The 25,069-nt window shown below is 40.8% G+C and overlaps 1 protein-coding gene across 1 annotated transcript; it reads right to left on the minus strand.

Moving 5' to 3' along the window:
* Nucleotides 1-2,900: 2,900 nt before the first annotated feature.
* On the minus strand, nt 2,901-21,166 carry CLDN1 (claudin 1). Its single transcript, XM_075340478.1, has 4 exons — nt 20,805-21,166; nt 8,153-8,317; nt 6,830-6,914; nt 2,901-5,707 (listed from the first exon to the last, which is right to left on the minus strand). Exons 1-4 carry the CDS (start codon nt 21,025-21,027, stop codon nt 5,539-5,541), a joined length of 642 nt encoding a protein of 213 aa, XP_075196593.1. The 5' UTR covers nt 21,028-21,166; the 3' UTR covers nt 2,901-5,538.
* Between the last annotated feature and the right edge of the window lie 3,903 nt (nt 21,167-25,069).

Raw genomic sequence — 25,069 nt, forward strand, 5'->3', positions numbered from 1 at the left:
AAGGTGCTAGTGTGTTTACTGGCACAGTTATCTGAGACTCGAGCTTCCACAGGGCTTGTAGCTGTATTTCTGGAACCTGTTACCGCAGGGGTGCTACAGGTACGTTTAGTGGCAGAGGGGCTTCAAGGGTTCCTGAAGAGGAGCATTTTGCTTCATCACTCTCTTATGTATGGCAAACGGTTCAGAGTAATTTGAAGGTTTTGGGGGACAGATACAAATGTATGGCTAATAGAAGACGTTTGCTAGGTCCAGACCTAGGTGTGAATGACTGGGTGGTTGTGCACTAGGAATATTAAGTTGATAGTTCCTTACTGGAAGCTGGACCCTAGGTTTATTGGTCCCTATAAAGTTATAGCCATCTTTAACCCCGTGGCATTTCATCTGGAGTTACCTCAGACTCTTAAGATCCATGTTCTATAGATCACTGTTCAAAAAGTGTGTTGTACCTTTGGAGCCATCCCCCTTGCCTCTGGCCTTGTTGATGGTAAATTGTAATTCCAAATATCTAAGATTGTTGATTTTCACTTTCTATGTCATTCCCTTCAATACTTGTGGCACTCCTTGATATTTCATTCTTTCTTCCTTGGTGTAAATTGAGTTCTATGTATCTTCTCTGTTAGAGTTAACTCTTTCCCTTTTGGACCCTTCGCATATTTTGGCAGTTCATCTGAAAATCCTTATCCCCACTTACTATGTCTATATATACACACCTCCATTTCCCTTTGGTTTGTTGCTAGTGATAGAGTTTACTTCTATGTTGTCCAGATTGCAAGCATTCGACTTGAAATCTGCTATAGTAACATAGTAACACGTTATTGTTTGTTGCTATTATTCTCCTAAAGTCATCTTGCAGATAAGTTGTCTGTTTGCAGTCCCCTGTTTTTCTTCCCTGTGTGTTCTTTAGGCCTTAGTGGGGTTGACTAGTGCTCATCGCATTCGGTCACTACCTATTGTATTACTAGGTTGATCCCCATGCGAAAGGTCAATATTTTCAACCAAGGAAAAGTGATAAAGAAAATTTTCCAAGAAAAGAGAAGCAGCATCATCCAGCTCTTGGCCAATAAAATTGCCAAACTGCATCATGTGAGTGCCATGATAATTGGAAGAATATGAAATGAGGTCCGTCAATCCATTTAAAAGCCTAGAGATGGATGTCAACAAGTCATCACAAATCACAAAGTATATCAGTTTCTGGTGCAACAAACACTAAGATTGAGTGGGTTTGTATGCTTCCCAATAGTTAGATCACAGGTGTCCATGCAAGTACTGTGCGATGCATGTTCCCCATTCAGGAATGGTAGCCTGAAAAAAGGTGAAAAAGCTTCGACTCCAATATTGTCATATGAAGTGTCATCTCAGGTTTGCAAAAAAGGGGAAAGTAGAAGTTTGAAAATGGGGGGTTATTTGGAGTGGTAAGATGAAAAACTTGGACAGAAAGCTAGGTCTTGTGGATAAGCATGTTGGTTTTGCTCCCACAGCAGCCACAGTTTCATTTGGCCCATGGCCTCGATCTCTGCGTGCACCATTAGCAGCATGTCCACTTCCCCATTCTTTACTCCATGCCATGCGCATTTTAAATTAGGCAGATGTTGTATATGCTTGCAAACTTTCCAATGTTAATAGGGAACGCAAAATAAGAAGCCCCGAAAATGACTTTTGTTATTAGGTTGCAACAGCTGTATAAGTATAGAGGGACTGTAAGCCAATAAATGCTGCCTCTAATCCAAAACTATCCCTGCTCCACTAGCTATTCCTACACTGAACGCAGGTAACAGCGGTTCTACTAAAGAAAGGACAGTATGTTGTAGCCCTGAAAAAACTTTTGTTTTAACGGTGTGGCAATAGTATGCAATTACTGCAATAGCAATTGAGCACTGCCAATATGTCCTATATGCCAGGTCTCCCTGCTACAGGAACAACTCTCCCTGAAATGCTTCCTGAGGACAGTATGCTGAGTATCGCAGCACCAGGTCACCATATGTTGGCTTTTGGCCAATCACAGTAATGCCAGTAGCCAACATATGGCTATGGCATTACCGTGTATGACAGGCAATCTCCATATGTTGACTGGATGTCTAAAAGCCACAAATTATACAGGGCAGGGACTCAAGCATGGTGCTGAAGCATCCGTGATTCTCGATCGAGTAAAGAGAGTACCCAAGCACCCTGTTGCTCAATCAAGTATCAAGCAGTGACGAGTATGCTCACTCATCACTAATTATTATCATTTTTCTACCGGATTGGAGTAAACAGTCTGTAGGATTAAGGTTAGTGTTGAGTGAAACAAGAATCCATCTGTCAGATGAAACTTTGGACTCTGATCTTCTTTCCAGCAGTGTCTGTCTATTTTGTAGGAGTCAAAGGGAGAAACATTTCACTCAAAATAATGAGCATTTTAGTTAGAAACTAACTTGAATTTTTTTGCTTTTAGAAGAAAAATTTCCATTAAAGAGGTTTTCTGAATACTGATACTGGTATTTTGGTAGAATATGCCATTAATGTAATCCTTACTGATATAGGGAAGTACTCTGTCATTCCCTTGGCTTTTACGAATGTCATATAGTCAGTTCTTGACTGTACTGTGCAGTCTTCAGAGAAATCACAAAGTGGAAATATTATATATCACAGTCATATGTTAGCACTGCAGTCTTGCAGCGCTGGGATCCTGGGTTCAATTCCCACCAAGGATAACATCTGTAAGGAGTTTGTATGTTCTCCCTGTGTTTGTGTGGGTTTCCTTTGGGTTCTCCGGTTTCCTCCCACACTCCAATGACATACAGCTAGGGATTGTAGATTGTGAGATTGGGATGATGATATCTAAAAGCTGAGTGGAATTTATTAACTCTATGTATGTGAGTAAAATAAAGAATATAAATACTCCAGTCAATACAAAAAATACATTTTGGCTACTGTAAAAACAAGTCATTTATTTAAAAAAATATCACAAAAACAATCAATTCAGGTTTATTATACTAAGAAATGCATCGACTCCAAAGCTCATTGACATTTGAATATCCTTTACCCTTTCACCTCGGAGGAGCCTTGAGATTTATCATACTGACATTAGACAAGACATATTCCTAATACTATCAAATCTAACAGTGATGAATTTACATTTTAAAGGAAGAAAATATATTTTGTTATCAATTGCAAAGCGAATATTATACATATAGACATACACATATTCATTAAGGATACTGTACTTTAGTGGCTTTGAAATGAGTAAACTTTTTACAAGCTCTACGTCTGATTTCGTACCTCGAAGCCTATTATTCTTTCAAAATGATGCAGAGCTGCAGGTAAGTGACACTTGTAAGGTCTCAAACAGCTATGTTACCATTAGGGAATGAAGAGGAAGACAAAGCATTTGCATGATCTATTGAAACACAGATGAATTTTTTTTAAGTATTTCCAAGTTTTCTTTTCAATATCAGTCACAATAGGATTAAAGCAAAGGAGTAGATTGAGGAATTGGTGAATGTTTCTTTATTTTGTCTGCATTTTTTGTCTGTACGTACCATAGAAGGAAGTCATTGGGGACCTAACGAGAGGGGTTCCGGCCAGGTCTATGGAATCTCTACTCCTCAGGTCTACAGATGAGTGAATTTTTCTCTGGCAACAAACCAACCAAACCTTCACTGGTCCGAACTTGGATTGAGGAGGTTCAGAATCACTGATTGGCAATTTGAGTCTCTGCCCACATACAGCCAGCCATAAACAGATCACTTTTAGGAAAGGGTGGGCTTTTTCAAAAATTATTTTTTTTTAGTTACACACTACATCCGATTACACTGTTGTTACCCCCAGTGCGAGCCGTACAAAAATTGTAAGTGGCTCACACTGGGCTGAGCACCAAGCATACCTGAGCACAGCATTGCTCGCGCAAGTTAAATTTGCACGTAAAGATTCTGAACCCAAGCTCTGTTTTTTTTAGTTGGTGTTCGGTTTGAAAATTGAACCTCAGGTTCACTGATCTCTACTCAGGTCCAACAATGGCAACAAAAACGATTGTGGGAGATTTACCCAGGAATCTTAAGAAAACAGACAAGGGGACAAAAAAAGTCTAAGGGGTACTTCACACACAGCGAGATCGTTACTGAGATCGCTGCTGAGTTACGTTTTTTGTGACGCAGCAGTGACCTCATTAGCGATCTCGCTGTATGTGACACTGAGCAGCGATCTGGCCCCTGCTATGAGATCACTGCTCGTTACACACAGCCCTGGTTCGTTTTTTTATTGTTGCTCTCCCGCTGATAAGCACACATCGCTGTGTGTGACAGCGAGAGAGCAACAATCCTGAATGTGCAGGGAGCAGGAGTCTGACAGCCTGCGGTAAGCTGTAACCAAGGTAAACATTGGGTAACCAAGGTGGTTACCGTATATTTACCTTCGTTACCAGCCTCCGCAGCTCTCACGCTGCCAGTGCCGGCTCCTGCTTCCTGCACATGCTAAGCTAAGCGGTGTGCGCTGGTAACTAAGGTAAACATCGGGTAACCATATCCGATGTTTACCTTAGTTACCAGTGTCCACAGCTTCCAGACGCCAGCTCCGTGCAAGCGCAGCGTCGCTTGCACGTCGCTGCTGGCTGGGGGCTGGTCACTGGTCGCTGGTGAGATCTGCGTGTTTGACAGCTCACCAGCGACCATGTAGCGACGCAGCAGCGATCCTGACCAGGTCAGATCGCTGGTGGGATAGCTGCTGCGTCGCTAAAGTGTGACGGTACCCTAAATTCTTCTTGTCTCATGTTGATAAGGGTGTGATAGTGTTAATGTTAATTGTCACCAATAAAGGACCCCATTTTAATCTTTGCTCCGAGGCTTCTTTTATGTATATACTGTATACTACTAAAAGGAGCATTTTTGTTTTTTACAATTTAGTTCCAAGAATACTACTATGTAAAAAGATCATTGATACTAAGAAATATCTTTTTTTGATTTGTTAGAGCCAGTTAAAGAAGTCCAAGATTTTATGCGGCTGGCTTGCACAGTATTTCATTTATTGCAATAAATAGTCTCTTAGCGCTATTTAACTATGACTAATGAGAGGTACATCCCGTAATTCCTCATTATGCAAAAAATAACCTTTGAGATTCTGATATGTAAAAGTGCTTAATACTTATAAATGTATGTATCGGACAGTAATTAGTGATGCTTTATATGTTGTTAATATAGAAATGCATTTTAATGACCATTTAGCATGATTTGCAATCTGTTCTTTATCATGACTGATGACTACATTTCCATAAATAAACCAATCTACATGGGTTTTCCACATCAGGCAAATTTGCTATTTTGTTTTTGACTTTAATTTTCTTTTTGACTTCCCAATACATTGTGACCTTTTAATCACTGCTCAATTAATAAGTTAATGACTGTCATCTTTTACTTTCAAGCCAAGATGTTTTGAGCCACTTTCTTTGAATTACTAGAGTAATGGACTGTGTTGCTGGTAAAAAGTAGCAAGTAATTTTGGCAAGTGGGACTCTTTTTCTAATGGCAGTCAATTCCTAGTGAAATATTTAGTCAGTATCATTCTGATTTACACATAGTCTTTTCCTGAAGGGGCTGAAGGTGCATTTTTGTTGTAGCCTCTTGATGGTGGGTATGAGGTTTCTCTTCTGGGGCAAGAACAGCAGAGAAGGGCACCTCCCAAAATGGCCAGTGCAGCGCCAGCCCAGCCAATAAATAAAGCTGGACCAAACTCATACCTAGGACAGAAAACAAAATCTGAATTACTTTCTGTAGTATTTGCATTTCCAACATTTATTATTTTTAAAAGAGTCTTGAAGTTACGTAAAAAATACATCAAAAGTAGTGCGTATGTGCTTCAAGTAGAAATAAATTAAAGTTATTGATATACTTTATTCATGATGGCTTCCCAATGTCTAGATTTCAGTGCCAGTCCAGGGTCCAATTAGCTCCATTTTCACATTGGGTTAGTCATTCCTCACTGTGTTGGTGAGGTGTATGAGAAGGCTGGTTCAGAGACAGAACCAGCCCCCTTTTGGCTCTGAATAAGGCATAACAGCGATAGGGGCTGGCTTAGTTTATGACTTGAGTCAACTCTTTCCATATACATCATTGACCAAAAAGGGGAGGAATTTCTCTTTAGTGATTCAAATTAAAAGTGCTGGCACATGAGACTTGTTCTGAAATCTGAACACTGGGAAGTTTTTCATAATAAAAGTGTTATAGTACTTATAAAAATCTTTGACATGTTATGAAGACATGTCACCACTGGGGTGATACCGTGTTATCTCTAGCACTTCTCTATCATCCATGCCTTACCTATATGCAGTCTGGGTATCTTAGGAAGATATAACTGATTAATCGAAATGCTACATAGGTGACACTAAAATTGCTGCCCTTTTTCTCTCTGAAGACACTATTTAGATACTAGTTGCTAAAAACCTGTATATAAAGGGAATTTTTCAACAAGTTTTTGCTATGTAAGCTGAGGACAGCATGCTGCAAGAGTTAAAAATAAAAAAACAACTGTGCCTCTCTTATTAGTGTGTGAATTTATTTCTGTAAACAAGGGTTTATTGCGTTGTGATTACCATTATAGGACTAGTAACTAGAAACATGCACACCTTCTGTTGTGATTGATGCCTCACAGTCAATGCACAGTATCTATTGAGTGCCCGATGTGGACAGGGGCAGCTCCGCTGTGTTTCTGAATCTAAATTCTTTGATCATTTCAGAATGGCTGCAGCCAGTAATTTAAGTGATACAGCAATGGATTCAGAAGTATACACGTGTGATTCACAGTATATGATAAATGGATTATTTTGTGCAATGTGTTCAAATTAATATAGCTTTGAACTTACTTGGAATTGCTTGGTGTGTAGATATTATAGAAATCTCTTGCTATTTGGTTTCCATACCATGCTGTTGCAACAAGAACACAAAGTCCTAAAGAAAAGAGAACAAATTCGTTAGAAGAGATGGAAAGTGAAATAAATATACATTGGACATCTTAAAAAAGCACCCTACCAAAAGCACCATGGAAGGTCATGCAGAGAAGCAAAGAGGGCAAAGATGAGTGAGGAGCCTGTGTGCTGCCAGTAGAAATCTTATAGGTGTAAATGTCTTCTAGTTCACACAGTCAGAGACTGACTCATTGGTCAGACATAAGAATAAGTACTGGCGTGGTAGTCAGACCACAATCTCATGACCCAACTACTGTCCATAATAAAATCAGGAAATTCTATAATTGCAACTGAGTTGGTATTAAGCTCAGGGGTGTATCACTTACTGAGCTGCTTGGAGAAGTTTTCATAAAATCCCAGTCTTTTTCTACAGCTGTTGCATTCAAATCCCAGTTTTGTCTGATATAGATGTAGTAGAACAAAATGGTACATCTTACATAGCGAGATCGCTAGCGAGATCGCTGCTGAGTCACAGTTTTTGTGACGCACCAGTGACCTCATTAGCGATCTCGCTGTGTGTGACACTAAGCAGCGACTTGGCCCCTGCTGTGAAATCGCTGATCGTTACACACTGCTCTGGTTCACTTTTTGATCGTTGGGCTCACGCAGGGCAGCACACATCGCTGTGTTTGACGCTGTGTGACAGTATCCCAATGACCGCTGAGATCGTTATACAGGCCTCTACTGCGACCTCTATCATTACTGCGTCGTTGGTAAGGTCTGACTGTGATATTTCACCAGTGACCTCCCGGCGACTTACCAGCGATGCGTATCAGGTCGTATCATTGTCGGGATCGCTGGTATGTTGTTTAGTGTGACAGTACCCTAAGACTTCCTAGTTGTACATAACCTCGCCCTCACCACTGATTGACAGCTTCCTATGTACACTGTGCATTGTCTGTAAGCTGCCAATATGTGGTGGTGGCAGGGTACAGATTATCCTGACTGCCTGGCATGTGAGATGTAGTCCTGTAGTGATAATCTCCTGCTGATAAAATACTGATTGCATTGAAACTACAAGACAGTGTAATAACTGACATATTCTAGAAATCAGGCTCTCTTGCCCTATATTATGCTACTCTCAGAGTACCTAACAGAAACCTACTGACATATTCCTTTTTAAGTGGAGGAAAACTAACTTACAGGTAAACTTTAGCATATAAGGAGGTGAAAGTTCAAATGATTGTTAGAGAAAGGAATGCTAAATAAAATGAATCTTACCAGCAATAATGAAGAGTGCGCCTCCTACGATTCCTACTTTGGCTTTCTTCACCTCATCATCTTGTAGACAAGTTAGACATTTCATTCCCACTGCAGCAATGCAAGCAGCAAAGAAGCCTACAAGGATGCCACAGATCATCAGTGCCCGAGTGGCCTGCATAGTGCCTGAATAAAGAAGAAAGGCATGTTAGTAAATCACATAGTTACATTCAGAATGCATCCAAATATTAGGCTATATTTTGACCAGTGTAAACAATGTTAATTCTAATATTCCATTTCCCTAATACTAAGTGATGCTAAAATATTTTGGGCTGCTTAGGCCTGATTGTACTCTTCTGTTCAGACCTCACTAGAAATGGTGTAAAACAATTTGCAGAACCTGGCCTAGTGGCTTTGCCAGTGATTTGTGACCATCTGAGCCCTGCGGACTGACTACTATCGGCCAGCATCTGTGGCCCTTCTTTTGATTAGCCGGCTTGGTGCAATGTCATATATGCATCATGCTGCAAAGATGATTTTGCACAATGTCAGCTAACTAAAAGAAAGGCCAGGCATGCCATCTGAGAGCAATTGGTTCATAGGCTTTCTGTCCATCAGGCAGAGATTGCTGACATGGCTGATGGTGAGACTCAATTCTCACTACCTCTAGTCCTCACATTGCAACACCGGGGTTCTTGCAAATGTAGAATTGATATAGAAGAAAGAAAGTGATCAGTGGTTAAGATGGTAATTTGCTAAATTAACACCTCTATGGAGTCAGTCAATAAATAAGTGAACCAGACCTCATCTTTGATATTAGTATAGCTGAGAAAGAATAGAATATTGATATCCAGTCAAAGCTGGATGGAGCTATGAGTGGAGTTAAAGGGAATCTTTCAGTAGGCTTTCACACCTCAAACTATTTACATATAGCAGTTTCAAAGACAAGCCCAGTAATATCTTTCCATGGCCAGTCCATTCCTCAGTTATTGCGAAATGAGTGTTTGACATTCAAATAAGGCTGAAGAAGTATGGTGGGTCTGAAGCCTTCGTCACTCCAGCTCTATTCTCTGCCCCATGTTGTCTTCTCCTGCTGGATTGACAGCCTTTTGTGCCATGGGAATTCATGCTAAGGAGTTATCATACATAAAGGAGGGGGCTGCGCTGGCCAGGGAATAGAGCTGGACTGGAGGCTACATATCAATTCCAATGCTGGTTTCTCAATAATAAGAGGAACAGAATGGCCAAGTAACGGTTTTATTGGACTTATTTTTGAAAGAGCTACATGTGCATATAAATAGTCTGTGGGAGGTGAATTTATCCCGCCAGATTCCCTTTAAGCTAATGGTATGAAATATAACTAGAAAACACAACATGTGAATGCTGTATTAGGTACCTAAGGCCCATTTCTAAAGGTCAATAATCAAAGAAGGTTTACAAGAACTCTTGGTTTTGATCATTGACCATTGTAAACATGACGACAATCAACTTGATGGATAAGCAAACTGCTAGTTTGTTGGCAAATTGTATTGTTAATGAAGGACATTAAATCATCATTGTGGGCAACAAACCTCTCCTTGTTTATATGGTTAGATGTGCCATTAATAATATGCATTTTACATGGGTACAAAATGATTGTCTTAGTGATTATTCTGTTCGTATCTTTTGTATTGGTCCATGATTAGAAGTTGGTCTATATACAAAAAAATGCACTTTTACTGACTCCATGAGCATTGCCTCCACCTCTATAATACAGAGCTGTATAGGGCATCACATAACCTCCCACATTTGCTTAGCAAGTAGCTGCAGGCATTACATGTGCCTTTGCACAGGTTCCCTAAATATGTCTCTATTGGGTGAGTACTTTTTCTCCTTAGCCTTCTTATTTCACATTGATATATTAAGCAATGTATGAAGAATATTGCTTTGGGTGATTTTAACAATGATACAGTAAGATGCATAATTCATGGCTATGCTGCGTCTCACATGGTGGCTTGGAGCCTTTTCTATTTGTCACATCCTGCTTTAGTTCCGTATTGGCATATACAAACATTATAATATATTTTTCATCATTAAATCCCCACTTATAACAGAAAAAAAATGTTTAAAAGAACTGTTAGTCCTCAGTGGTTACAACAGGTAATTCTAAATCTTCTAACCCAAGTAAACTCGCCAAACATCCAACCAGTAACATGCTGTCAAAGTAAATACCTAAAACCATAGTAAGTCATTGGTAACCATCAGTGGATATTACATTTATTAGCTTTTACCATTGATTTTTATCTTTTTTTACTATTCTTGGCAGAGGTTTTATTATCTTCATGGCCGACCAAATTTATTATGTCTCTACGCATCCAAGATTAGGTGACTGTATAATAACAACATCTTTGAAAATCTTCCTGTTTTTAATTCTTTGCCAAGTTTCAACTTGAAAAGTAGCAACATTTCTAAGCTGTAAGCAAGTTTAAACCTGGCTCTGTTTTTTTTGTAAGTTCATCCAAAAGATTCTTCTACCTCCTGAAGCACGGAAACCCAACCCTGGTCTACTCTTTGTGTGGTTATGGAAGTTTTTCCCTGGATTACATTTTCTGAGAGATAAAGAAGTATAATATATTCTATGCTACGTCCACATCTGTAGCTCTACAGAATTTAATCCCTGCAGTTAGACTCAATTTTCAGTTCAGCTTATGTGTAATTAAGATTTCTAACTTGACCATTGATTTAGATTTGTTTCAAATTTATACATGAAGTTTAATGAAGGGTTCGGGGACCATTAACACTTTAAGCCCCCCCCAGACACAGGATGCAATTGTTTTGTGCTAATCTGTTTTATGGTATGTAGTGTATCTGTATTAAGTAGACAATATGTAAGTAAAAAAAAATCTAAAGTTCAAAAATATATACAAATAGTATTGTGCACTTGCGTCAATCTATACAGTAAAGTTAAGAGATTGTTTGAATTCTTTGAATTGTGTGAAGAACTTAAAAAACATTCTAAAAAAACATTGTTATCAGAATTGCTGTCTTAAATTAGCAAACGTTAATCAATGAGATATACAGTATGTGTGTATATATAAAATATATATATATATATTTATATATATATATATATATATATACACATATATACTCTACAATTGTATAATTAAAAAAGATTCCTTACTATGTTTATTTCTTATCCTCGAGTCCCAAATCTTGACCTTAGGTTATATATACAAAATAGCTGTTTTTTGGCAAGTCCCCCAAGAACGTTTGTGACTTCTTTCTTGGGTTGTTATTTTTTCCCTTGGAATAGTTTTGTAAAATTGATTATTCTTGGAAAGATTTGCAATTGTTTGTTTCCCCTTATCACCATAGCCCAAGGGGGTTGTCTGAGTTCATTTAATAGTGGGGAAAATAGCAAAACAAGTAGTACTTAAGCCTCTGCTGTTCCTCTGCTTCCACCCAATGTTGTGTTTACATGGTTTTAGCGATAATGTCACACTGACAATATGTGACCACTACAGCAAATCACTAGGTCTAGCGGTACTGCCTAGTTAGATGGCAAAATACTGCTGAACCCAGTAGGTAGCTGCTGTGGTCATGTGTTGTAGACATGATGCTCTCATTGTAGTCCTGCAAACAAAGACCAAAAGGGAGCAGTGGCGAGAAGTCATGGGAGATATTTTCAATCAAATTCAGCATGTACCCCATTTTTAATGCACCATTCCAGTGTTTGTTCTTCAGGAGTGGCAATTTAAATTTAAGACCCTTGCTCCGTGTCATATACTCAGCTTCCAGGGTCTTCACCACTTACTGATGCCACTCTGGTCCCGTGGCACCATCTTGTGATAGTAACTTCTGATTGCCTGGAATTCAGAGGTTACATCACAAGCTCTCAATGCATCTCTATGAGAGCCAGAAGAAGGCCAAAACAGGGCTCTCAAGAGCTATATAGATTTGTGACCTCCGGCGCACTGCATGAAATACTGAAGCTGCAGGCAGGTCATAAATCACCAAGACTGCGGTACCGATAACAGATGAAGATGGAGGAAGGTGAGTATAAGACAAGGTGATGGGAATTAGATTTAATGTATTAAAAAAAGAGCTCGAGTGCTGCTTTAAATAAAATTTACAGTAACATTGTCCTTTAGCTTTAGAGATTTCTTGAGTGCCATGTCTGTATTAAGACTTATCAACAACTGTTTCTTTTGATTGTGGCATACAGAGCAAACTTTTTGATGACTGCTTTGCTCTCATGTTGAAGGTATTCCATAGTCAAGATGTGAAAAAAGACAGGTTGTATGTGAGTACTGCTGCTAAGGGTGAAGCAATCACTATCAAAAACTGATAGAAATACCTTCAAGTATAGTTAGACCTCTAGTCCTCTGAAGCTTTTATTTCAAATGTGATACCTTCATTTTTTGCATGATTTTCCTTCTTTTATCCTAATAGAGACATACAAAAATCTAGATACCATGAGTAAAAATGATCAACCTTGGCATGCTTACTTCTTTATGCCATGCATATGGCAAATCATAAAAAAAAACAAAAACAAAAGTAATATAGTAAGGAATATTATTGGGAGTTGCATAAATATGTGTATGTTATTTCTATATGAATAAGTGCAAGTTCAGATTACATTTTGGCCATATTGTCATGTCTCTGTCTGAACTCCAAAAAAATAACACAATAGGTGTTTTTCTTCAGCCTTATCTGTCTTAAGTCCGCTTTACATGCTGCGATATCGCTAGCGATGTTGCTAGCAATCGCACCCGCCCCCGTCGTTCGTGCGTCATGAGCAAATTGCTGCCCATGGCGAACAATATCGCTAGTACGCGTCACACGCACATACCTTCCTAACGACGTCGCTGTGGCTGGCGAACAAACTCTTTTTTTAAGGGGGAGGTTCCTGCGGCATCACAGCAACGTCACAAAGCGGGCCACCAATAGAAGCGGAGGGGCGGAGAGCAGCCGCATTAACTTCACTCCCACCTCGTTGCTGGAGGATGCAGGAACACTGTTGTTCGTCGTTCCCGGGGTGTCACATGTAGCGATGTTTGCTGCCTCAGGCACGACGAATAACCTGCATCCAAAATGAGCAACGATATTTGGGAAAGGAACGACGTGTCAACAATCAACGATTTTTGCTGTTTTCGGATCATTAGCGGACGCTAGTAGGTGTCACACGCAACACCGTCGATAACGACGCCGGATGTGCGTCACGAATTCCGTGACCCCAGCGATATCTCGTTAGCGATGTTGTTGCGTGTAACGGGGCCTTTAGACTATGCTATTGTTTCCAACTTCAAGTGGAATCCAAAGCTCAATCAAATACAGTATGGAGATAGTCCCTAGAGTATTTGACAGGTGTGAAAATACTATGGCCCCAGTTCAAAAAGACTGGCGAAGATCCCAGTGACTGCAGTAAGATTTAAGGCATAAGGATCATCATAACTTGTCATGAATTAGACAATCTGTGCCATCATGTCCCTACTGTGCCCTGGTATGAAAACTGGTGTGAAATCGGTAAAAGTCACATCATTTTTGCGCAACTCCAAGTTGCGCAAAAATGTTGTGACCTTTCAAATCTTTTACACCAAAATATTAAAATAACTATCGAGGGAAAGAATGCAATATGGTCTTACCAAATAAACACCAATATATGAGAACAGAATCACACTCTCCTACTAGGGTTGTAAAAGTCACAACTCCTAGTGCAACGTACGAAGAAATGGCAACAGACGCAGCCCCGTAATAATGGTGTGTAATCAGGAGAGAGATTTGTAGTGTACCGCGCTATCACCAGATGACAGAAGTTGACTATTCCATTTCTTTATTTATAATACAGGTCAGATCAACATGTTTCAGAGATCGACTATCTCCTTCACAGGACATCAAAGAACCATCAAACTCATCTCTCTCCTGATTATACACCAAAATATTGGCATAAAAGCTTTGATGAATTGGGGACTATGTTACTTTACTGAAAACCAGTGAGTATAGCAAACCATTGTTAGCTAAAAAGTTGTTAGTGTATTGTAGGATCTGTTCTCTTCTCAATTCTCTTAGGGGTACTTTGCACTCTGCGACATCGCTAGGCAATGCTTGCGATGCCGAGCCCGATAGTACCCGCTCCCGTTGCACATGCGATATCTTGTGATAGCTGCCGTAGCGAACACTATCGCTACGGCGGCTTCACACAGAGTTAACTGCCCTGCGACGGCGCTCTGGCTGGCGACCAGCCCCCTTCCTAAGGGGGCAGGTTGTGCGGCGTCACAGCAACGTCACACGGCAGGCGGCCAATAGAAGCGGAGGGGCGGAGATGAGCGGGACGTAAACATCCCGCCCACCTCCATCCTTCCGCATAGCCGGTGGAAGCAGGTAAGGAGATGTTCCTCGCTCCTGCGGCTTCACACACAGCGATGTGTGCTGCCGCAGGAACGAGGAACAACATCGTATCTCTTATTGGTGTGACATTATGAAAATGACCAACGCTACACAGATCACCGATTTATGACACTTTTGCGATCGTTTATCGGCATATCTAGGCTTTACACGTTGTGACGTCGTTACTGGTGCCGGATGTGCGTCACTTTCGATTTGACCCCGACGATATGGCAGTAGCGATATCGCAATGTGCCAAGTACCCCTTAGTATTTGGTACATAATGAAAGCTGAAAAACTATTATATTCTTTTATTTGTAGTGATATCCGGAAACAATGTATATTTTTTCTGATGTCATAATGCCGTATGGGTGACAGATGCCAATGTATATCATCAACCACAGGAATCCATTAATTCATTGCTATTGCTAGCACAATCCATATATCTGGAGATTCCCCAAGCTGTTCAGAGTCTGGTGAAGAATGTTAACCCCTTAAGGGCCAGGCAATTTTCCTTTTTGTGCTTCCTTTTTTCCCTCCCCTTATTCCAAGAACCATAACTTTTTATTTTTCAGTCAATATAGCCGTGTGAGGGCTTGTTGTTTGCAGGATAAGTTCTACTTGAACCTGCGATAGTTTGATCACTTGTTTCATGTACAACAATGCCCTGGCATTGCTGTATAAAGAAGAAATCACAATCTCCTATGAACGGCAGCCATGTGTTGGTTTTCATAGGAATACTAAGATGACAGACACAGGGATCATCAGATCCCAGACTATCATGACCATTCATCAGCATCTTGCGATCCTGAACAGGTTAACAGCCAAAGGCAGAGTGCCAGTCCACCTGCAGCTGTTAGACACAGATGACGCCTACCTGATTCAGCCTTTATCTGCAGTGAAAGATGCAGGCTCGATATGCGAGCCTGCATCAAAAGGCAGGGAAACTACTCATGACGTACATAACAAGTCATGGGTCATTAAGGGGTTTTAATGTGGTCTTGGCTTTACTTCTTGTTTCTTAGGGCTTGGATACCTGAAGCCTCAGTCTACTTAGTTGCACCTTACATCAACTTGCCAGCTACTTGGCTAAGTGTTGTGTGTTCCAAAAGCAGCATAACCATCTGCTTGTAGTAAACTGGAAGAATAAAGTGCTAAAGGTTTGACAAGTCACAATTTCCTCCCTTAAGGGTGCTTTACACACTGCAACATTGCTAACAATATATCGTCGGGGTCACGTCGTTAGTGACGCATAACCAGCGCCGTTAGCGGCATCGCAGCGGGTGACACCAAGGAGCGATGATCAACGAGCTCAAAAACATGAAAAATCGTTGCTCGTTGACACATCGCTCCTTTTCAAAATAACGTTGCTGCTGCAGGTACGATGTTGTTCGGCGTTCCTGCGGCATCACACATCGCTATGTGTGACACCGCGGAAATGACAAACATCTCCTTACCTGCGTCCACCGGCAATGAGGAAGGAAGGAGGTGGGTGGCATGTTCCGGCCGCTCATCTCCGCCCCTTCTCTGCTATTGGACGGCCGCTTAGTGACGCCGCAGTGACGTCGCTATGACGCTGAACGCACCTCCCCCTTGAAGGAGGAATTGTTCGGCGGTCACAGTGACGTCGCTGACAAGGTATGTGCGTGTGACGCTGCCGTAGCGATAATGTTCGCTACGGCAGTGATCACCAAATGTTGCACGAATGACGGGGGCGGGTGCTATTGCGCACGACATTGCTAGCTATCGCTAGCGATGTCGCAGCGTGTAAAACACCCTTAAGGCAAGGGTCTGATGACTTTTTCCATGCTGCATTGAGAATTGAGGTGACAATATCTTTCACTGTAACATGGCATCTTTTGGGATGACAGTAGTGGAAAGAGCCGCACCCTATGCCATGCCAGTGAGTCACATGATTTACCCTGAGGGCCGATCCTAATTACAAGACGCTGCCTGGAAGATAGGGCTTAGTCTCTCAGTCTGAGATATAAGGAAAGGGAGGAGGATTGTAGGTGACATATTCCCTGGCATGCCTATACAGTGGGACACATAAAAGCCTTTTCTTAAGGTAACTTTTGGAGTCCACTTAACAAAGGCCTCATATGAAAGTTTAAAACGTGATGTGCCAATTAGATTGCGTACAAGGGAATGAGCTGCTAATTTTCATTGCTTACAAATATGAGTTGTATATAAATATAAAAAAAAAAAAAATGAGCTTTTGGAGAGCAAGGGGCATTCACATGTAGCAAAGGTTAACTTAACCGGGTTGTCCACTACTAGGACAACCCCTTCTAATTCCACATGTTTCCCCCAGGTAGGATAATAAAGCCTATACTCACCTCCTGTACAGTGCCCTTCCAGCAGTGTCCGGGATCACTGTGCCAGGGCTCACTTGGGATTGTGACGCCACATGCGCCCCGCAGTCAATCAGCACCGGCTTACTTCTCCCTGCATTCAGACGAAATAAGTTAATCAACAGGAAGTGAGTGCAGCAGTTGCGCTCACTTCCTGTTGATTGGTCATTTAGTCCGAAGGCGGGGAGAAGAAAGACAGCGCTGATTGGTTTCGGGGCTCGTGTGTCGTCACAACCCCAAGTGAGCCCTGGCACTGCGAGCCCGATCACCGCTGGAAGGGCACTGTACAGGAGGTGAGTATAGGCTTTATTATTTTATCTGGGGGAAATATGTGTAATCAGAAGGGGTTGTCCTAGTAATGGACAACCCCTTTAACAAACAACACACAATTTTAACATTTTATCGCAGAACGCTATTTCACTTAAGAAGATTAAAATAATATTGCACAAATCATTGATGAATGACAACCTGGGTGTCATATTCCAATTTTTTTAGGGAAATACCAGTACGGTGATATTTGTGTAAAATAAACTTTGCTACATCTATAGTGCACAGAGGCACTCTTCTGTCTGTGGCTACTGCTGTTCCTTGGTTGGGAATGAAATGGTTAAGTATTCTGCACCTGGAATGTTCTACAGTTAAAGTAGGGTTTTCTGTTAATTCTTGTCTTTTATGTTTGGGAGGAGTGTTGCTTTGTAGAAAATATGTAACTCTCTAGGGTGACTATTTTGACAGGCCTGATCTTGCCTGAATGTATGTAAGAAGACATGTAGAGCATTGTTCAGATCCTGCCATTGATAGAGGAGGATGTGAACCAGCCATCTTTGCTGTGTGAAACTTAGATTACAAAATCAGTAACCCTTGATTAACTCAACTTTCATGTCTCAGGCCACAAGCCATTAATTTTCTGGATAAAAGGCACCTGACAGTTGTTTCCTGCAGTTTAGGTTTAACGGCTTTTTTGATAAAATTAATATACATATGAGAGAATTTTAGGCTGACACTTTTATTGCCAAGATTTTTATAATTTCCCAACTGCTTCTGTGGCTGCTGTAATATATCTTGTTTAGCAAGTCTCATGGTAAAAAGAATAAAGGAATATATGAAAGCTGTGAAGGCAAAGGCTCCAGTTAACGTGATAATTTATAACCATCCCCAGGTAATCTTTATAAATCATGATTTATCCATTGTGGAAACATCTATAAAGATTTGTAAAACATGGGCCTTAATGGGCAATCTTTACAGACATACATTTATGGTGAATTCATATGATATTTATCTTACTCGTATATATATATATATATATATAGATATATATATATATATATATATATATATATATATATATATATATATATAGATATTTTTATATATATATATATCTATATATATATATATATATATATAGATATATATATATATATAAAAATACACACTGTATATATATATATATATATATATATATATATATATATATATACGTAGTATATGTAGATAGATATCATATGCATATGTGTATATATATATATATATATATATATATATATATATTTTATAGTGCCAACATTTTCCGAAGCACTTTACAGACATTCTCATCACTGTCTCCATTGGGGCTCACAATCTGCCTTCCCTATCAGTCTTTTGAGTGTAGGAGAAAACCAAAGTATCCAGAGGAAACACACACAAACACGGAGAGAGCATGCAAACTCATCGTAGATGTTGTCCTTGGTGTGATTTGAGTTCAGGACTCCAGTGCTCCAAAGCAACATTGCTAGCCACTGGGCCACCATGCACCGCTATGCCATAAATATCCAATAAATGAGGGTCCAACCTTTGAAGCTCACTCCTGTCTAGACAATGGGCTCCCCAGTCTCCTGTGATCAGAAAAGCGGCACACCTTTCTCAATTCACCGGTATGTAAGTTCTGACAACTGTCCACTTTGGGTTTTTTCCTTAATTAGCATAAAATTGAATGGTGAGAGCCTTGGATGAGTTTTAAGAAGCTCTGAAAAAGTTAACTGATGATCATATTAGTTCCCAATGTGATTGTCATAAAGCTTTCCCAGAATAATAATAATAACAATAATAATAATAATAATAAAAAGACCACAACCTATATTGTTGTTTAGCTATGGATAACTGAATCTTGAGCGCTGGGTGACAGCTCATGTGCAATGTTCAATGGTCACCCTATTGTTTATCATTTAGCATTCCTATGATATGTAACGACATAGGATTGCATACGATTCAATCTCTAGCATAAAATGACTAGATTCTTAGTTCTTAACTTGTAAGTAATGTCACTAGGGCAGGGGTGCACCATCTTTCCTGGTTTGAGAGCCACATATAAAGATTTTCAAGAGGTGCCATAAAACTTAAGGGTTATTTTCCTTTGAGAGATTTATTGCATCTCAAAAGTAGTCACAAATATCTAAGAGATGCAGGTCCCCCTACTAAGGCTCCCATATATGTGGAGAATGGTTGTGCTCTTCTCCCCCAATCAGTACTCTATTGAGGAGAAGACCCAGCACACCTTTAATAGTGAGAGCAGCATCCATAGGCAGCCAACACGCCTATATGCATGTATGGATTGCTAAACAAGGGTTAACTAGCCCTAATCTCCTGATGTATGGTCCCCCACATATGGTTACATAGTGCTCTAGCCGTGGTTGCCCATAATTTCTCTGGAGAATCATATTACTCATCTTCCCTCTGACATGGAAGCTACTGTATACAAAAGGAGCATAAAAAGGCATGGTGGGCTGCATGTGACCCCTGGGCACAGGTTATGCACCTTATCTCGACAGGGTATGGCAGCTTTGCTTAGCCTCTATTTTTCATTGCAATTTTGTATGATCATATCCCTCACAGTTTCCTGGTGTCCTTTGAGTAAGGTGTACTTAGGAACATTGAGAAACACTAGACTAGACTTTTCCTCTGAGCTAAGCACATCATTACCTTTTGTACCATACTATTAAATAGGCCCTTCGTCTTGACTTGCCCTCACTTGTCTGTACACCATAGCAGCATTCCTTTAGTGGTATACCTGATCGCACTGGATTTTAACTTTAATGTCATAAAGTTAACACTGCGTAGAACATAGAAGTTTATATAATTCAATATGATAAAATCCTATAAAAAAAAGTTCTAAAGCAGTTTTCATTGAAGTTGAACTGCTGCTGACATCAATATGATCCTGAAACAGGTCTGTATAGTCTGTCAATGTGAAGGAGCCAGGTAACTGTGACTGAATCATAATGTACAGATCAATCATAAAATGTTCTCCTAGTCATAAATGCATCATATAGGAAAGATACTTTTATCAAATTGTAGAAAAAGCAACACACAACTCAGGCTGGATTCATATAGAACTGAAAATGATTAACCCAATATCTGGAGTCAAACCCTCAAGAAGAAGAGTAAGATGACCCAACAGGGAGGCATTAATCATGTCCTATGTTCTAAGCATTCATATGAAGCCATAATATTTCTCACCCTCTATTAGCTGTTGGAGAGATGAATAAATGGATGGATGGATGGATAGATAGATAGATGGATGGATGTATAGATAGAGGGATAGATAGATGGATGGATGTATAGATAGAGGGATAGATAGATGGATATATAGATAAATAGAAGTAGTAATATTCAAGTAAAACTGAGATTAAGTAAGTCAAGTATGCAGGACAACTTACGTCATACAACATTGTTACTGATAATGTAACTGACATCTTATATATATATATATATATACACCTACCTATACAGTATATATCCACTATTAACTAAATCTTGTTACTCTAGAAACCCCGTAAACAATACAATTTACATCAGGTTAGTTACATAAGACATGACTGGGACCAGTCAGCTAAGATATCTTTTATAAACTTCATTTCCGCACCCTGTTTCTAGATAGATAAAGTCAAATACCATGTTTTCACAGTTGTACTTACTTCCCAACTTCAGGAGAGAATCATATGATTTGCATTGCATCTGTCCCGTGCTCTGCATGACACAGGACATCCATAGTCCTTCGTACGTCACTTGCGCTGTAATGATGGCGTCTCCGGCGAAAGAGGACATCTTCCATTGAGGAATAGCTACAGCCACTATAAACCCAATCCACCCTACACAAGCCAAAGCAAATCCTAACAATTGTAAGCCTGAATTAGCCATTTTCGATTAAAAATAGCGTAGATTACTCAGTTAGTTAGGTTCTCTATCCCCTATGTAAAGAGAGTTGATGACAGGCTGGAGAGACAAACCACTAAATGCAGAATGTTGTCTTTCAGTCTTATTTAAAGTCTCTTGAGAAGTTCTCCTAGTGGAAGATCGTGTAATAACTGCACCCAGAGAGTAATCACTCCCATTGCACAATCCTTCCTCCATCACCTCCCACTGCTGATGATGATTCCTTGTTTTTTTCTGGGTTGCCTCGGGTTAGTGGCTATGCTCATCTCAGCACTGAAGTCATTGTTTTGAGTCTAATCCATAATACATATTTGCTAACCAGGTGTTTTCCATACAGAGACAAGAATAGTATAGAAAAGTATAAACAACCAGAACAATACCATGGAAAATAGATGAATCAGACCGTCACTACACAGGTTTCTGCTGGATAAATAGCAGTTACTTCAAGATTATTGTCCGGTTATTTTGAAAAGATTCATCCTTCTGTGCAGATTTATAGTACATAATTATGGGTTTAAGTGGGTAGGCAGATAAATTGCTACAAAAATAAATAAGTAAAACATGGGAACAATTGTTTTTTCAGTCTTGAACTCAGGCTCACCGTTACTTGGCTTTACAATTTAGAATATTTCAAGCATTTTATTATATACGGTCTTACATTGGATTTCTAGGAAACAGCAGAGGCACATGTGCCATGGGGCATGGACATCTGAGAAGGGACTGAGCACTTATCAGGATACAAAAAAAAATTAAGATTAACAAAATGAATGACAGACTAATAAGCCGGTCTCAGTACATCCCATTCTGGCTTTACAGAGATCCAATTGATTTAGACAATTACTGACTACAGTGGCAATGCATTGGTCACCACTGTAGCCAGTGATTGGCTGCAGTAGTCACAAGCCTCTCCAGCCAGATAAGGACGGCAGGAGGCCCAGACAGTACAGGTAGAGCAGAGGAGGATGGGCTAAACAAATGTCAATTGTCGGTCACTGGTGGGTGTAGTTACAACCCAAACTCTTAAGGTGGTACAAGCCCTGCAGTACAGAATGTTGATACATTGTGTAATGTGATGTCATGTAAAGTGTATTGTGTTTCTGTATAGCAATGTATGGTAATATCAGGGCCACCACCAGGAATTTCAGGGCCCCATACTGGCAGAATTTTCAGTCCCACTTGACACTCCACCCCGCCTCCACCCAGCTCCGCCTCCACCCAGCTCCGCCTCCAGTCCTCAAACGATCCACAATCCCACTGTCCACTCTGGAAAAACTCCACTTCTGCACTCCACTCCCTCCCCCACAGCCATCTGAGTAGTCGTCATGTGACCAATCATTCATATGCGATTTGCATACTTAGTCATGTAATGACAAGCTGCTCTTCCTAATTCTCTCAATGTTAAGTGAAAAAGAGAGCGACAAGAAGAAAAGCTAATTGTCACGTGATCGTAAGTATGAAAATCACATGTGAGTGGAGTGGCCATGTGATGACTGCTGGAACCAGCTAGCAAAGCCAAATCCTTACAGTGAGTATACGTATTACATGCTGTTAAGATTGGGCATGCTACAAGGCTTCATTTTATAATTAAAGGGCATGCCCAGGTTTGAGATGACCATCTGCAGTCACTTTAGGTGACTGCAAGCTTCTGAATTCTCACAGCACTTGCACTGCACACTTTTAGGATTCTCTAGTGCCAATTGTGAGATTGGACGGTCATATCAGCAAAAGTATGCAATCCTGACTAGACGTGTCCGACCACAGGCAATACATTTTCATTGATCAAGGCCACGCATGTCTAGTCAGCACATGACCATATGAATGTAAATAGCATACTTGGGGTTTTGTGACCTCCCACTCTCGCCAGTACCAGAAAATACTGACAGCGTGCAGTGTGCGCACTGTGAGAACTCATAAGTCTGCAGTCACATAGACTGACACATAAGCGGGCTTTACATGCTACGATATCGCTAATGAATTATCGTCGGGGTCACGGTGTTTGTGACGCACATCTGGCATCATTAACGATATCGCAGTGGGTGACACTTATGAGCAACCTTAAACGATCGCAAAAGCGGTCAAAATCATTTGCTGCAGAGAGGTCGTCCTGAAACAAAAAATTGTTTTCTGTTTATTAGCGATGTTGTTCCTCGTTCCTGCGGCAGCAAACATCGCTGTGTGTGACACTGCAAAAGCGACGAACATCTCCTTACCTGCCTCCACCGGCAATGCGGAAGGAAGGAGGTGGGTGGGATATTACGTCCCGGTCATCTCCGCCCCTCCACTTCTATTGGACGCCTGCCGTGTGATGTCGCTGTGACGCCGCACGAACCACCCCCTTAGAAAGGAGGAGGTTCGCCGGCCAGAGCGACGTCGCAGAGCAGGTAAGTGCATGTGACGCTGCTGTAGCGATAATGTTCGCTACAGCAGCGATCACACAATATCGCACGTACGACGGGGGCGGGTGGTATCGCGCTCGACATCGCTAGCCGATGCTAGCGATGTCGCAGCGTGTAAAGCCCGCTATAGAGTCAGTGCAGACTCATCACAAATGTGGGATAGATCCTTTAATGCTCCTAGCATTAAAAAATATAGTACCCTTAAATTGGCAGATGGCACAATACTTTATCAACATAGCCTTGTATAATGTAATCTTACAAGTTCTGAACTGTTACATTTGTACAGGATCAGGACTTATAACATCACAGGAATACATCAACTGAGAGCCACCAGAGGTGCAAAAATACACCACTAGAGCCCTTATCAGTACAGAAACACAGCATCAAAACCCTCATCAGTACAAAAATACATCACCAAAACCACCATAGGTACAGAAACACTTCACAAGAACCTTCATAGACACAGAAACAGCATCAAAATGCCCATCAGTACAGACATATATCACCAAAACCACCATAGGTACAGAAATACAGAAACACATTACAAGTATATGATTCATCAATTGTAATGTCACATCAGCCCTGTATACATATTTATCTCATGAACTTAGAACCTTCAGTATGTCCTAAACAATGGTAAGAAGATACTGGGAGTTGTAGTTATCAATCCTTTTCAGACCATACAGGAACCACAGTACTGATGAGAATTAGTCAGCATCACAAATAGATCCAGGTACCTTATAGATGACGTCTCTGAAGAGTCATTTTTTTTCTTTTCTTTATTTTGTCCAGATGCCATGATGAATTTTCATGGCCACAGCTCATCTCTGCAGACTTTCATATTCTCCGCTTTTCTTCAGCACATCCTGACACGATGCCTGGAAAATAAGAGTGTAATTATAATTAGAGATGAGCGAACCGGTCGCGGTTCGGCTCCAGGTCGGTTCGCCGAACGGAGCTCCCGTTCGAGTTTGGTTCGTCGAACGTTCGACGAACCGAACTCGAACTGCATAGGAAACAATGGCAGGCATTCACAAACACATAAAAACACCTAGAAAACACCCTCAAAGGTGTCCAAAAGGTGACAAACAACTCACAACACAACACAAACACATGGGAAAGTGACAAGGACATATACTCATGCGAAAACAAAAGAGCTGGACAAGGAAAAAGAGGAGGACACACAGATATATGAGTATATGCAAGGAAACATCGATGCCATTACTGTGCAACTTGAGCCCTGCTGATTTTAGGCTTCCAATCTGGATAAATTGCCTGAGATTGCCACGTACGCCTTGGGGATCTTGTCGTGTCCTGCAGCCAGCGTTCTCTCGGAACCTGTCTTCAGTGCTGCTGGGGGTCTGCTGGCAGATAAGCACACGTGTCTGTCCACTGACAATGTGGACATGGCTCTCAGAGGACTTTTCTTCCCCTGGGTCAGCCAGGGGACGGGACAGGCATGCGTATTTTTGAGAGTGCTTCATGCAAAGCATCTTTTTCATCTTGAAAATGGGGGTCAACTGATGCCAGTCAAGTGGGGTGTGTGTGGCCCAATTAGTGGCAATGAGGGAGACTGTGGTTGGAGTCCCCTCGCTGTGTTTCTAAAAGAACCAAGATGAACAAGTCATGGC

The sequence above is a fragment of the Anomaloglossus baeobatrachus genome, chromosome 3, assembly GCF_048569485.1.
Source record: "Anomaloglossus baeobatrachus isolate aAnoBae1 chromosome 3, aAnoBae1.hap1, whole genome shotgun sequence".
Classification (NCBI taxonomy): domain Eukaryota; kingdom Metazoa; phylum Chordata; class Amphibia; order Anura; family Aromobatidae; genus Anomaloglossus; species Anomaloglossus baeobatrachus.

Excerpts from the sequence above, each read along its gene's own strand:
- CLDN1 (XM_075340478.1), bottom strand. The coding sequence starts at position 21,027 with ATGGCTAATTCAGGCTTACAATTGTTAGGATTTGCTTTGGCTTGTGTA. Across the intron at positions 8,318-20,804 it reads TTCTCTCCTGAAGTTGGGAA|GCACTATGCAGGCCACTCGG; the intron begins GTAAGTACAACT and ends TTCTTTATTCAG. Across the intron at positions 6,915-8,152 it reads CGCACTCTTCATTATTGCTG|GACTTTGTGTTCTTGTTGCA; the intron begins GTAAGATTCATT and ends TCTTTTCTTTAG.